The sequence below is a fragment of the Apteryx rowi genome, unplaced genomic scaffold, assembly GCF_003343035.1.
Source record: "Apteryx rowi isolate R43461 unplaced genomic scaffold, aptRow1 scaffold_441, whole genome shotgun sequence".
NCBI lineage: Eukaryota > Metazoa > Chordata > Aves > Apterygiformes > Apterygidae > Apteryx > Apteryx rowi.
Genome location: NW_020450696.1, coordinates 4662 through 16882, shown reverse-complemented (window position 1 = coordinate 16882; position 12221 = coordinate 4662). Strand labels below are relative to the sequence as shown.

At 35.2% G+C, this 12221-nt stretch overlaps 1 protein-coding gene across 5 annotated transcripts in view; it reads left to right on the top strand.

Moving 5' to 3' along the window:
- Positions 1–11997, top strand: part of GBE1 (1,4-alpha-glucan branching enzyme 1) — a 124701-nt gene extending 112704 nt beyond the window's left edge. The window contains exon 13 of one of the 5 annotated variants that reach the window (XM_026076881.1): positions 10813–11997. In XM_026076881.1, coding sequence (XP_025932666.1) covers positions 10813–10838 — 26 coding nt within the window. In that variant the 3' untranslated portion in view covers positions 10839–11997. Of the gene's footprint in view, positions 1–514; positions 4451–4775; positions 4811–6917; positions 6961–10812 lie in introns of those variants that run through there. The other 4 variants (XM_026076887.1, XM_026076885.1, XM_026076888.1 and 1 more) reach the window with 4 other exon arrangements.
- Positions 11998–12221: the final 224 nt, after the last annotated feature.

The following is a 12221-nucleotide window of genomic DNA, read 5'->3' as shown; positions in this document are numbered from 1 at the left end:
TCTGGGGTCCTTGGTTGTAAGATACTGCATGAACCCAAAAGGAAGAAAAAATTTATTTTCGGCCGTCTGTAGATAGATGCAGTTATTATATTGCAKTCTTCTGTTTGAATGAAAATAACGTTTTTCTTTTTGAGAAAGAGTAAGCTTSTTTGTTTTTCCTCAGTTTTACCTTCTTTAATAAATTCATGTAATAATATGTAGTTTTCTTATAGAAACTAGCTTCTGCTTGGTTACAAAGCATAGGGGTGATGTTTATTTTCTAGTTTATTAGCATCACTAACGACATACTTGGTGCAGGAAGCCAATAATTTCCTGGACAGTGGATGTCTATGGAAAGGGTTTACCTGCTAAAAACCCAGCAGAGTTGCTAAATCCACACAAGGCCATTATTTGAAGAATTTTGTATCTATGAGCAGTGACAAAGGGTAAGTGCGATCAATCCAAGTAATAGCCAGTATGTTGTTTATGAACTAACAGAACATAAATCATCAGAAAAGACTGTCTGTCATTACAGGAGTAAATCTGTTTTGAACTGTGTCTCATCCAAGTCTATCCTTGTGAAAGAAATTGGATCTGCTGAAGAAGGCATCCAGCTACGTTAGTGTTAAGGCTTTTGTCTTTTCTCTCCATACTATTCATTGTGCTTCGTGCACTTATGATACTGATAAATTATCAGTACTCGTGTGTATTTTTTTCTTTTAAGTTACTTATTTCTGAAATCCCCAAAGCTTAAAAGAAGTAACAGTAGCCTCTCCCCCAGCCAGCTGTGTTTTACTTCTACTAATTGCAGTCTGTCTGTACTCAGTAATTGCCTGGTCAAAAGAAAAATGTATCAGTTTTGCCCAAAACAATCTACCAAACAGCAAAAAATGTCTTCTTGATTATACTTAGCAGGCCAGCTTTTAAAGAGAGAGAGGTGACATAAGCTGCATTTTCCTGTAGATTCCAATCAGGTAATTTAGCAACATGAGACTATGGTGAGTTGCTGTAACGGTGTGCGTAGGAATCTGTTAATCAGCAACATTACATTTGTCAATGCATTGTTCTTTCACAGAGACTAGTTTAGGGCAATGCTCAGCCAAAYAGAATTAAACCCCACATGTTATTCCATAGGGAATTGTCATTTTGAGAGATGACTGAGCAGGTGACATTTTGTATTAGTAAAGTCTGAGTAATAGATCCTTAGGCATGCATTCCAATTTAGATTTTAATGTGTACAGTTGTGGCAATTTGAAATGAGTTCATCTCAGTAGTGTCATTAATTCCCCAAATCAGTGTAGTTTAAACTGTTGAGATAACACTTGCTGTGATGACATTGGAATAAAAAAAGATGTCTTTATGAGTTCAAGAACTTATTTTCACAAGCCCTTTTAGCTTAAAATCCTGCTCTTTGTACTGCATTGTCTTAATTTTCTGAGGCCATCAATCTGACACTTGCTCAGAAATTTACTAGCATATGAATTTAAACAACTTTGTAGTTGAATTTGCTTTGGTCTTCAAGGGGCAAGGTGTTTTCTATGCAATTTTTCATAAGAATTAGTAAATTTTGCAGAGGAAAACCATATTAAATGTCCTTTATAAATATTGACCTGTCTTTCTCAGAAGTCTTTTGAGATACATAGTTTGAAATTTAAAAGTATGCTGGCTTCAAATGTCACTAGAATTTATCATTACAAGCATAGACTAGATGCTGTGATTTGGCATATATTTATGTTGTAATTTGTTATAATCAGGTTGAGTTTCAGGGGAAAAAAAAAATCTGAAGGCACTGTCATCCACTTAGTGCACTTTCATATATCAAGAGACTTAATGGAAAAAACACTTTTTTTAATAGCAGTGGTCATGGAGAGGTAGCCAATCTGTTGATATTAGAGAGGGGAAATGTGTGCAAGGTAGAAGAAAAAACAGGAGAATGTAGGGGAGGAAAGAGCATACAATGCAGGCTGGTATTGGACTGGCATTGCAGGCTCCATTAACCTGAGAGAGTCACTTTTTATCCTTTCTGCTAAAGCAATACATTGGTACATAATCAAGGGTAAATGGCTTACATGAGCTCTAGAAATTAGAAAAATACAATGAAAATGAGGTATTTTAGTTTTACTTGAAAGTTAAATATTTAAGGTTAGTCTTACATATGAACATAGGGCTGATTTTGGTAAGTTTATCTCAAGAAGGAAGAAGAGGAATTTACAGTGGGATAAACTAGAGAGAGAGTTTAGGAAGAAGGTGAAGGTACTTTTGGTTGAAGAGAAAATTAATTTTGCTAGACTTTGGCAAATCAAACCAATTCCCTTTCAGTTGGAATATTTTGTTTCATATAAAATATAACTTCTTTCAAAGCACATTAAGTAAAAGGGGTGAGAACCAACAACTAAAATCACAAAGAGAACAGAGCATATTTTACAAAGCCAAGAGTGCTAGTGAAGCCTTATGACTAGAAGCCCAGAATCTGTAGTCCTCATTTGGGATATTTATTAAGATCTTTACTTGAAATTCAGAGCATGTCCCTCAATCAAGGAATCACATTGAATAGCTTCTTAAATGGCATTTTTGAGAGATATTATTTGTTTAAAAGTAATCCACTCCTGATTTATGAGTCAGTCCATAGACTATGAAACAGCTCCCTTATGCTCATCAGTTTTTATATCAAGCTGGTTTCTAATACAAGGTACTGCAGGAAGGCTTGGATCTCCTTGATGAATGTGTTAGAGGTCAAATCTCTAGGCAGTCTGAGCTCACAAGCTTTGTCTTCTCAATGAAGAAAAGTATATTCTTATTTCAAATTATCAATACAAAAAAGGAAATCTGAAGGAAGACAGCATTAACCTGTTGTAGGATATAGTGCTGAATCAGCAGCATGCCTTCCACCATTTACCTTGTATTCCTTAGATTTGTGAAAAGTGCAAGCATTGGGACTGTCATGCACTTCTCACTACTTATGTACTCTGAACTAAAAATACCTTTCTTATTTCTTCTGTACTGTAGACTTCTGCATAGGTTTTCTTGTGTGTGTCTTTTCTAGCAAAGGATGAGTACGTATGTATGACCAAAAAAAGCCCACTTGGTTTATGCTGTGCTTTTGTTCTTGTGTTTGTTCATTTTTGTGATTGGTTATTTATTTTGATTTATAATAGCTGCCAGCATCTTAGAAAGTGAGGAATAGAGGAATAGATTTTTTTTTTTTCCTCTCCTTTCAACTGAGATAGCATAGTGAGAGTACTAGGTATTTATAGATACAAATAATATTGTATAAATGCGTAGTCTATTTTTTTAAAAGTATCCATTTGTATTATCATGATTTGTTCCTTGTGTTCTATTTAGCTGTATTTGGGCACCTTGTAGGTAGACCTTTTTAAATTTGTGAATAGTTCGTTCTTTAAAACCCTCTATTTCTTCCATATATTTTTAAATCTGATCTAGCTTTCTTTCCTATTACTTCAATATTTTTTCTATTAGAGAAGGAACAATATTGTCCAGCAAGTACTACCAAAAGTGTTTTAGATGGTAATTGTATGTTTAAATACTAGCTCACCTTGTTTCTGAATTTGCTTTAGTTTGATGCAGGCCTTAAATGCACTCTGATCTTTTACTGCATGTCATACTAACAAGCATCTTAAATTAAAATTGTGATTTCAGAGAAGTGATATCAGAGAAGTAAAGATGATCTAGAATGGCACAAAGTACAGGAATGTGGTGCTGTTTGGGGTAACTTTATTCCTGCCTGCAGAAGCTTCACCAAGGAGGAACTGGAAATTTAGCCAAACCAGTCRTTTCAGTTGAAGTTTTCTTTATTTTTAAGTTCTGTTTTATATCTAGCTCTATCTTCAAGATTGCTTTCCTTTGTGATTTAATCCTAAGTTTTAGAAGTTATTTCATATGCCTTTTTATGTCAGAAGCTTTAATATAGCTATTGAAAGCCCAACATTTGATAAATATACTGGAATAATGACATTAATTTCAGTATATGCAAAGAGAGCTTGCCTTATTTGTGCAGACTTCTATAATATCTGAAATATTTGCTGTTCTAATTGCAAAAAAATCAATAATGTACTTTTGTTATGGTGCTGACTGTAACTAGTCTTGGAAGTCTAATAAGTTATTAATTGATAGCCTGTCTTCCTGCTTTGGGGGAGAGTCTCTTAATTTTAAATGACGAAGGGGAGAGTCTATTAATTTTAAATGATCTTTATTTTCTTGTGTTTAACTTAAATGTGGTTAAAGTTTTTCAGATAAGTTATGAAGTTCCCTTTTAAAGATGTACTTTAAATTTGTATTTGTAGGCCAGTAGGACTGTATCTGTAATTCTTTCTGCGTYCTTAATGAAAAGCTATATTTGTGCATTGTACATAGGAATGCATGATTAAATCCATTGCGTTGTCTCAGAAAACTTAAATGCAGGAAAAGAAGGTGGAAATAAATAAAACTGATCTTAATAAAGGAGCTGTCTGCATATTATAGTCCCTTGATAATTTTTTTGATTCATGGTGTTTCCTGTGTTATATGAATACTTTGAAAATACTTTGGGAGACCAGACCCTCTTGAACAGGAGACAGAAGATGGCGTGGTGTGTATCTGAAGGGTTCTACTCCTTGGTACCTAGCAGTAGATGCAGAAATGCTCATGCTAGAATGAAATAGAAGTGTTTCTACAGGCATTATTCAAGGAATGCATATTGCAAAATGCCTATAGAAAGCTCTAGTGAATATCTTGGATTTAGAACTTGTAGTATACCTTTCTTTTATGTAAGTTTTTTTTCTTTTCTTTTCATCTTTCAGTTTATAAGTGCATGACGTGAACCATATCTGAGATACCAAGAGGGCTAGGCTCGGTGATGTAAGAAGCCTTTACTGGTCTTGTGGTGTTATGATCCTGTCTCTCCCTATTCCTTCCTCCCAGCATTAGTATGCAGTATCAGGTTTTCAATGGATATGTTGCTTTCTGACAAAAATTTTTCATTAAGATCTAAATAAGGAAAACAAATAGTGAATTAAGCTAGCAGCATTGTATGGCTGTGTAAAAGAATGAATTACAACAAAAGAGAATGAGTAATGATATTGGTAAATACATTTTTGCAGATAAATATGTAACTTCACATGTTTCCGAGGATTGTTTTTCCATTCGTTTTTAAGAAAAGATCCATGTAAAGCAATTACCACCTAAGTACATCTATTTTTTGAGTTAAAAAAGAAACATGAAAAAGCATTGATGAAAAATATTTCATATGTCCAATTCAGATTTCTTTGTGCAGATAATCTAGTGATTTCCTGTCTGTTTTGTGTTTTCTTTTTGTCGCTTTGAATTTCTACATAGTATTGCTGGAGGAGGAGAGGAGGAGTCATCTTAGCTTTTGGAAATATTTGGCTTTTCTCAAACAGTTGTAATACAACACTGAAGTAGGCTTTTTTTCTGAAATCAAAGTTTACTTTTTTCTTTGAAACAAAGAATCTTTTTCTTAAAAGCAGAAAAAGTATGATATGCTTCCTTCTAACATAGTTGTAATACATTTTGAACTTGGGTCCTAAGAAAGCTGCATTGCTTGTTTGTATACAGTGCAATGGCAGCATGAAGTATAGTGCTTCACATGCATACAGATTTCAATAAAGTGAAGTACTATTTTTGAAAACAGTAATTCAGAATCATAATGAATGCATATAAAATAAATTCTAACAATAATGCTAAACTTGGGGGCACAGAAAGGAACAGTGCCTGATTAAAGTATTGTTTTAGTTTTTAAAAAAAAATGTTTTAAAAATATGGAGGTGGCTACCTAAATGAGTTTGCTCATATGATTTTATACAGTTTGTCTTACAACTCAAGATTATTCAATTCAGTTTATTCAATTATTCAATTCAATTATTCATTTATTCAATTCAATTATTTCAAAAATGGGGGGAAAAAGAGTTTTAAGCAGCCATACTGTAACATAGAAATTATTTCTCCTCTAATTTTCCTTTGTCAATGTATGTTTATATCACTTTGGTATCACAAGGAAAACCATAAAATGGTTAGTCGGGTATTTCTTGAAAAGTTCCCAGCTTTCTTATGCTCTCAGCCAATTCAAGTCTTAGTGTTAAGTTGAATGTGCTTCAAGTATAAGCTTAATATTGCCAAATTTGCATCTATGTATGTAGTAAATTGTAGAATTTCAAAAACAAAGAATAGCTGTGATCTGAAAATAAATGGAGGCAAAAGATAATGGGTGAAGACAGTGATGACTCATGGCAAATCTTCCTTTTTTGTATTTTTGGCGACTTTGGGTCTCATACGGTTAGTGTCAGGCTATTCATTTACCTGTTTCCCAACTCCCTTTTCACAAAGTTGTTTGAAAAACACAGCTTAATGTGTGAATATGAAGATAGATAACCAATATTGCATCATGATCTCTCTTCTTCCTTTAAGGATTAATCTAAAAAAGGTTAACTTTCTGGTATGGGAAGACATTTTCCCGAATCGTCCTTTCTTGAGTTGCCACATTTCAGAAGGGGCAACATTGTAAGCTCCTTCTCCCACCTGCACAATTGGGCCATTAAGAGCGAGTACCTGATTGATTCCCAGTGAAACCTTCCAGAGGATAGAAGGTTTTTTTTCATATCATGCAAATCTATTTGATCCTTTCTCAAATTCAGGAAGTGAGTTGGAGTTATAGCAAGCATACTTCTCTGTCTTATCATGTATCTACCTTTCTGCAAATATATTGTAAAAGAGGAAATAAGCAATCAAACTGCAGAACTATTATCATAATTGTGTAAGTTCTGATGTATGTATCATGTTAAGTTTGGTATTGTAATTGCATCTTCCATCCGAAATCAAGCATAGTAGCAGAGTCTCCACAGCATTTCAGAGAGTATTTGTCCCTTCTTGTTGGTTAACGAGAATACCTACACTTTATACCTCTGCTCTATATCTTGTTTTTTTAGGGATGATGAATTAGTTCGATATGGTTTTGTTGCTGCTAATCAGAGGTCAACATATGTGCCTATGCTGGGAGGTAGGTCACTTGCTYAACCTTGGTCTCTGGGCCCCTAACCCAACTAAATACTCGGAGATCATCTTCCTCTCAATATAAATGCAGGTATGAGATCAAAGTACGTAGGTTCCCCTTTTCCTGATGGCTTTGGGTGAGGAATAACATGTACTGAATAGTGTCTTGCTTCATAAAAGCTGGTGGCATAAAATGACCTGTGGTGAATGCAACGAGCTATTTATTAAAAGCTAGTATTTTAGACCTTTTTTTTAGCTCTCTCAGGTTTTTCTAAATTAAAACTTGAAGAGTCTTCAGTAGTTTGTAATGCAGCAAGTATTGTCTGCTTCCGTTTGTGGACCCATGTATTGTGTACCAGGTAGGTGCTGGTTCTTTCTGGATCTCAGTAAGAAATGTACACTTGGATCTTTTAAGTATACTTAATATGATATCTAATCAATATGATTAAACATCATATTAAGTATACTTGAAGAACATTCAAAGATAGTGCAACCTTACCACAGGTGGGATCTGCGCAACGTGCCATGTCCTGATTTAGAGGTCCATCCAATGCTATATCATCTCAGGGTTCCCAGCATCAGAGCATAGGACTTAATTGCTAATCTTCTATTCCACTCCTATCTTTGAATGTTCTGATTAAACATCATATCATACTTAAAGATTTGGGTGGACATTCCTTCCTAGTGAGATCTGGAAAGAACCGGCATCTACCTGGTGCAGAACACCACACTGCTCAGCTCATGTACATATCCCTCATACTACTTTTCTTAATGTATGGACTGATGTGTGTCTGGAATCATACATGGAATATGCCAATCATTAAAAACGTTGGAACTATTCAATGGATCTTAGATTTCCTAGCTACTTGAACAATTTTCTACGCTAAAACCTGAAAATCAGTAGGTGAAATACAAAATTGGCAGAAGCTCTGCCTGATGACACTCCAAGTAGCTCTTAGAAGCTCTTCATCAAAAGACACATTATTGGGAGGCAAATGGCCACAATCTTTTCTCTAGTCTTTCTGCCTGTAGTGAGAATGATTACTTGAAAGAAGGGGAATGGAATAATGCCACTTCAGGCAATGCATCCTGTGAATCTTCTGATGCCTTTTAAAGCTGTTTCTTCAAGGTACCTATTCAGAAATATAAGGGGAGGAGAAGATAAAAGGTTAATGTAGCATGCAAAAAAGGGGTATCCTCTGCTACAACTGTTCCTCCTCCCCCCTTTCCCCCCCCAAAGAAAAAATATGGTAACATTCAGTTACAATGTAGTTTGTCAATGATGGAATTCTCTCTACATTTTTCTTTTTCTTTCCTTTTCTTTTTTTTACCCTATTTTTAACTTCAAGTGATTTCCTGTTTTAAGCTTGTTCTCTCAATAGTACAAGATTTTATTTTTTTTTTCCCCATCATCCCCGTACAAACATATAAAATACAAAGGCCTCACAGGAGAATTGTTCTCTAATTTTACAGAATTTTGGAGGGTATTTTATAAATCACTTGCTATTTGTAGCAAAAGTGCCATCAGCACCAATTCTCTACAGTGTAGTTGCCTTTTTGTCTGAGGAGTGATGTTTCCCTTCAGCTTCTAAAGCTTTTGCCTGCCTATTGATGGGCTATCTTGAAATCTGCTAAATTGCTTTTCTTCTTTCTGRTATTTTTTTCCTCTCGCCCGTTTCTCAATTGTGCTGACACTGATTAAATGTACACATGAATCAAGGCTATCTTTAAATTACACTTGTAAATCTAGCCTATCTGTTTATCAGGTTACTTATAATGGTCTCCAACTGCTGTCGCATTCTCATTAGCTGCATTCCCTCTCCTCCCCGCAGTGGCCAACAGCACTGTGAGAATGGGTATCGTTCTGGCAGCAGTATCCTCAGTCACTGAGACAGGGACCCACTTCATAAAGTGCATGCTGTACAAAACCACTCTGTTTTGGTTTTATTTCATAGTCTAAAAACATGGCATTGGGATTTCTTTGTGTCTGATGTAATCAATTAAGTGTACATTGGTATTAGAAGATAATACTCTTTAGGGACTGATTCTTAAGTACCTTACAAACTTCCTTTACGCTGTTTTGGTATTGTAAACAGTCATAAAAGTAGTTTAATAATATGCATGCATTATGTTATTGTTATGTTTTAACTTTTTTTTTTTTAACTTTGTTTCGTTTTTTACACTCTATGGTCTGACTAAAGATAGTTTGATGAGGATCAAGTTCAAGGCACTTTTAAACTCAAATTTGGTAATGTTTGCATCCATATTAAAAAATTTCTGTGCAATGCATGTTCACATGCAGCAACTGCAAATCTGTCCTAAATATTAGGAGCTGATTTAGTGAGTGTTTCAAGACTAAGTATTTTTGTGGAGGCAGTGCATCTCAAATGATTCTAACTGAATTTTGACTTTGAACCCCATGCAGATGCAGTCACTTGCTATTTGACAGACACACTGTATCTTGCAACTGGGTGTTCAGAATCACTTTTGAAAAATTGTACAAGATTTGGTCCTTATTCTGGTGAGAGGGAGAGAGAATATCAGGACGACTGCTGCTGTGGACAGGTCCCCTTATGTTTCTGTATCATCAGAGTTTTTTTGCACATTAATGCATACCTTTTGCATGTTTTCATCAGTAGATCTTATTTATAAACAGGTAAGGTGTGGTGTAGAGTGAAATGACCCGTCTATTCTGTGACAGAACAGTCAGCTCTTTAGTAGTCAGGTCAATACACTGACTGATAGGTAGCACTGCTTGTAAGTAGTTCAGTCTATCAGTAGGCAGATGTGATTTTTTTTTTTTATTTCATTTATTTTTTAAGCTTGCCCCTTTTGTAAAATGTCTAAGAAAACCAAACTTGTAGGCTTCAATATCCTTTCCACATAGCCAAAAAACATAGCCAAAAGACAAACAAACAAAAAAAAACCACTGCAAATAATCTTGTCTTATGCTTCTTGGTTATGATTGACTGTAATAAATAGAAATTTTGCCACAGATTGTCACCATGCAATTATTTTACTAGTATTTTGGAAATATCCTAAAACTAATAGCCATCCCTTAGGAAAAAATGCTTTCATGTGTCTGCTTATAGTCTTGAATAAACTGGTCACCTTCTTTCATTTCTTATGTAAGTGTATTTAAAAAACAAAATATCTCACAAACCAAACTAAAGATAACAGTGAACAAGTTGAAAGGGAAAGAAGAGACCGGGTAGGTGAGTTGATGGGGGGAGTTCTCTTGATATATGCAGTGATTATGTTTATTTGTTTATATTTGTGAAACACTGATGAAGATACTGCTTTTGAAATGCACTCTGAAAAGCAGCAGTTTCATTCTTTAGAATATCAGTATATTTCAAAACTTGTTTTCTTTCCAAATTGGATGAAAAGTCAATTTTTTTATGAAATAAAAAATCATAACTTTATTTTCACTTGATAGAATTTAAACTGTTTGTAGTACTGTGTTTTCGTGTGTATATTATTAATAGTAAGTATAAAGAAAATCAGAATGTAAATGCAACATTTAATTTTGCATAGTGCAGATGAGAATTATAAACTCTTGAGCCTTCCCTTTTTGCTTCTTCCCTTCCTTCTCAGATTACTCAAAATATTCACACGTCTGCAAGGGGATTTTGGCAGATTTGTATTTTCCTAGCGAAATAGTCAATTTTGACTTCAGTTTGTGTCATTCTTCCTTAACTGCTTATTTGTTATCTGATCGATAAGTATCCCTATGTGAACTGTTAGAGGTTTTTCAAACTGCAATATGTTTAACATAAACCCTTAGATTACTGGTTTCTAGATTTTTATTTTTTCTTTTTAATTTTTCAGGAAACCAGAAAACTGTACTGGTCTGAATGGAAGTGCCAAATAAGTGATGCATTATACCATAATGTGTTGGGGTTTGGGGTTGATGGTTTTGTCTTGTCTTTAAACAGAGCTACAGARCAATGAACCAATGTTTGTGTTAGGAATTAGACTTCAATCACAAGAGAAGATCCTCTGCAAAATTACTGTGCTGTTCAGTGCTTGAATTGGAACTACGGGCTGCTTTGGCAGTGTGTGAGAGGGCACCATCACCTTTTGTCAGTGACATGCTGAAACTTTTCTGGATCAGCAGCTACAGTTGGAGAGCTAAAAGCAGTTTCTGCGACATACTGCAGACAGTCCAAGGGAATGAACAAGGCTGGATGAGGAGTTACTCCTCCCCATGCAAGWTAGTGTGGGACAGCTGATAGGCAACACCTTAAAAGCTGTAAGAGGCAGCGACTGCTGGCTCGGAGCTTCAACTGCGTTTGTGCTTCTTGATCTCTGCGAGTGGCAGGGTGGTCTAATCCCAGCTAGCTTGAAGCTCAGCAAGGGCTTCYGCCACTCCTGATACAAGATCTTGTCTCTTTTATTAACATGGTCTTCTGGTTGCTGCTGGTCTGATTCATCTCTGCTTCTTTCCTTCTTTAAGCTCTGCTCTTGAGTTAAGTAGCTTCAGTGAAACAAACTAGCATTCAACTCTTAAACTCAAATGTATATATAGCTGTGATATATTTTGGACCCTTTTACAGCTCATTCAGCATATTATTATCTGAAACACGTTTAGTATGGGTGTTTGAAAATGGCAGTGTGAGGTATTCTGTCTTATTTGTTGCCCACACCCGGAGTCATTTGCATATGCAGTTCTGTTTTTGTATTTTCATGAATCTTGTTATCTCATGTATTGTGTTTACTTTGGTAACTATATGGGAAAGTAGAYTGATCAACTGACACTTCCTACCTCAGGGTTGTTTTAAATGGTTATCAAAAGTTATGATTCTCAAAATATGGATTCTTTATTTATATTTTCCTCAGCATGTTTGTGTTCTGCAGATGGCTAACATTTCATACCACAGCAGTAGCCCTGAAGCAAAAGGGATTGCTGGSCAATCTTCTTTTTCGGTGTCAGTAGTTGGCATTTATTTTCATCTGCTGTGTATAAAAAAAATGTGTGATCTAACTTCAAATTCTCAGTGCAAGTTATTTAGCATCGGACTCGTACATTCTTATGCTGAGAGGTAGAAATACAATAAAAATTCAAATGTCTTCCTGCTAAGCAGTGAAACTGAAGTAGCTGTAGAAAGAAAATACACTGTGCTGAACAGTAGGTATACTAGATTTTGCCAGGGCTGTGCTTTTTTTATCAGCTCACTGAAGCAAGTCTGTTTCTTGAAATGAATTATTTTAAGAGAACTCTGTAAAAGAAACCTGAC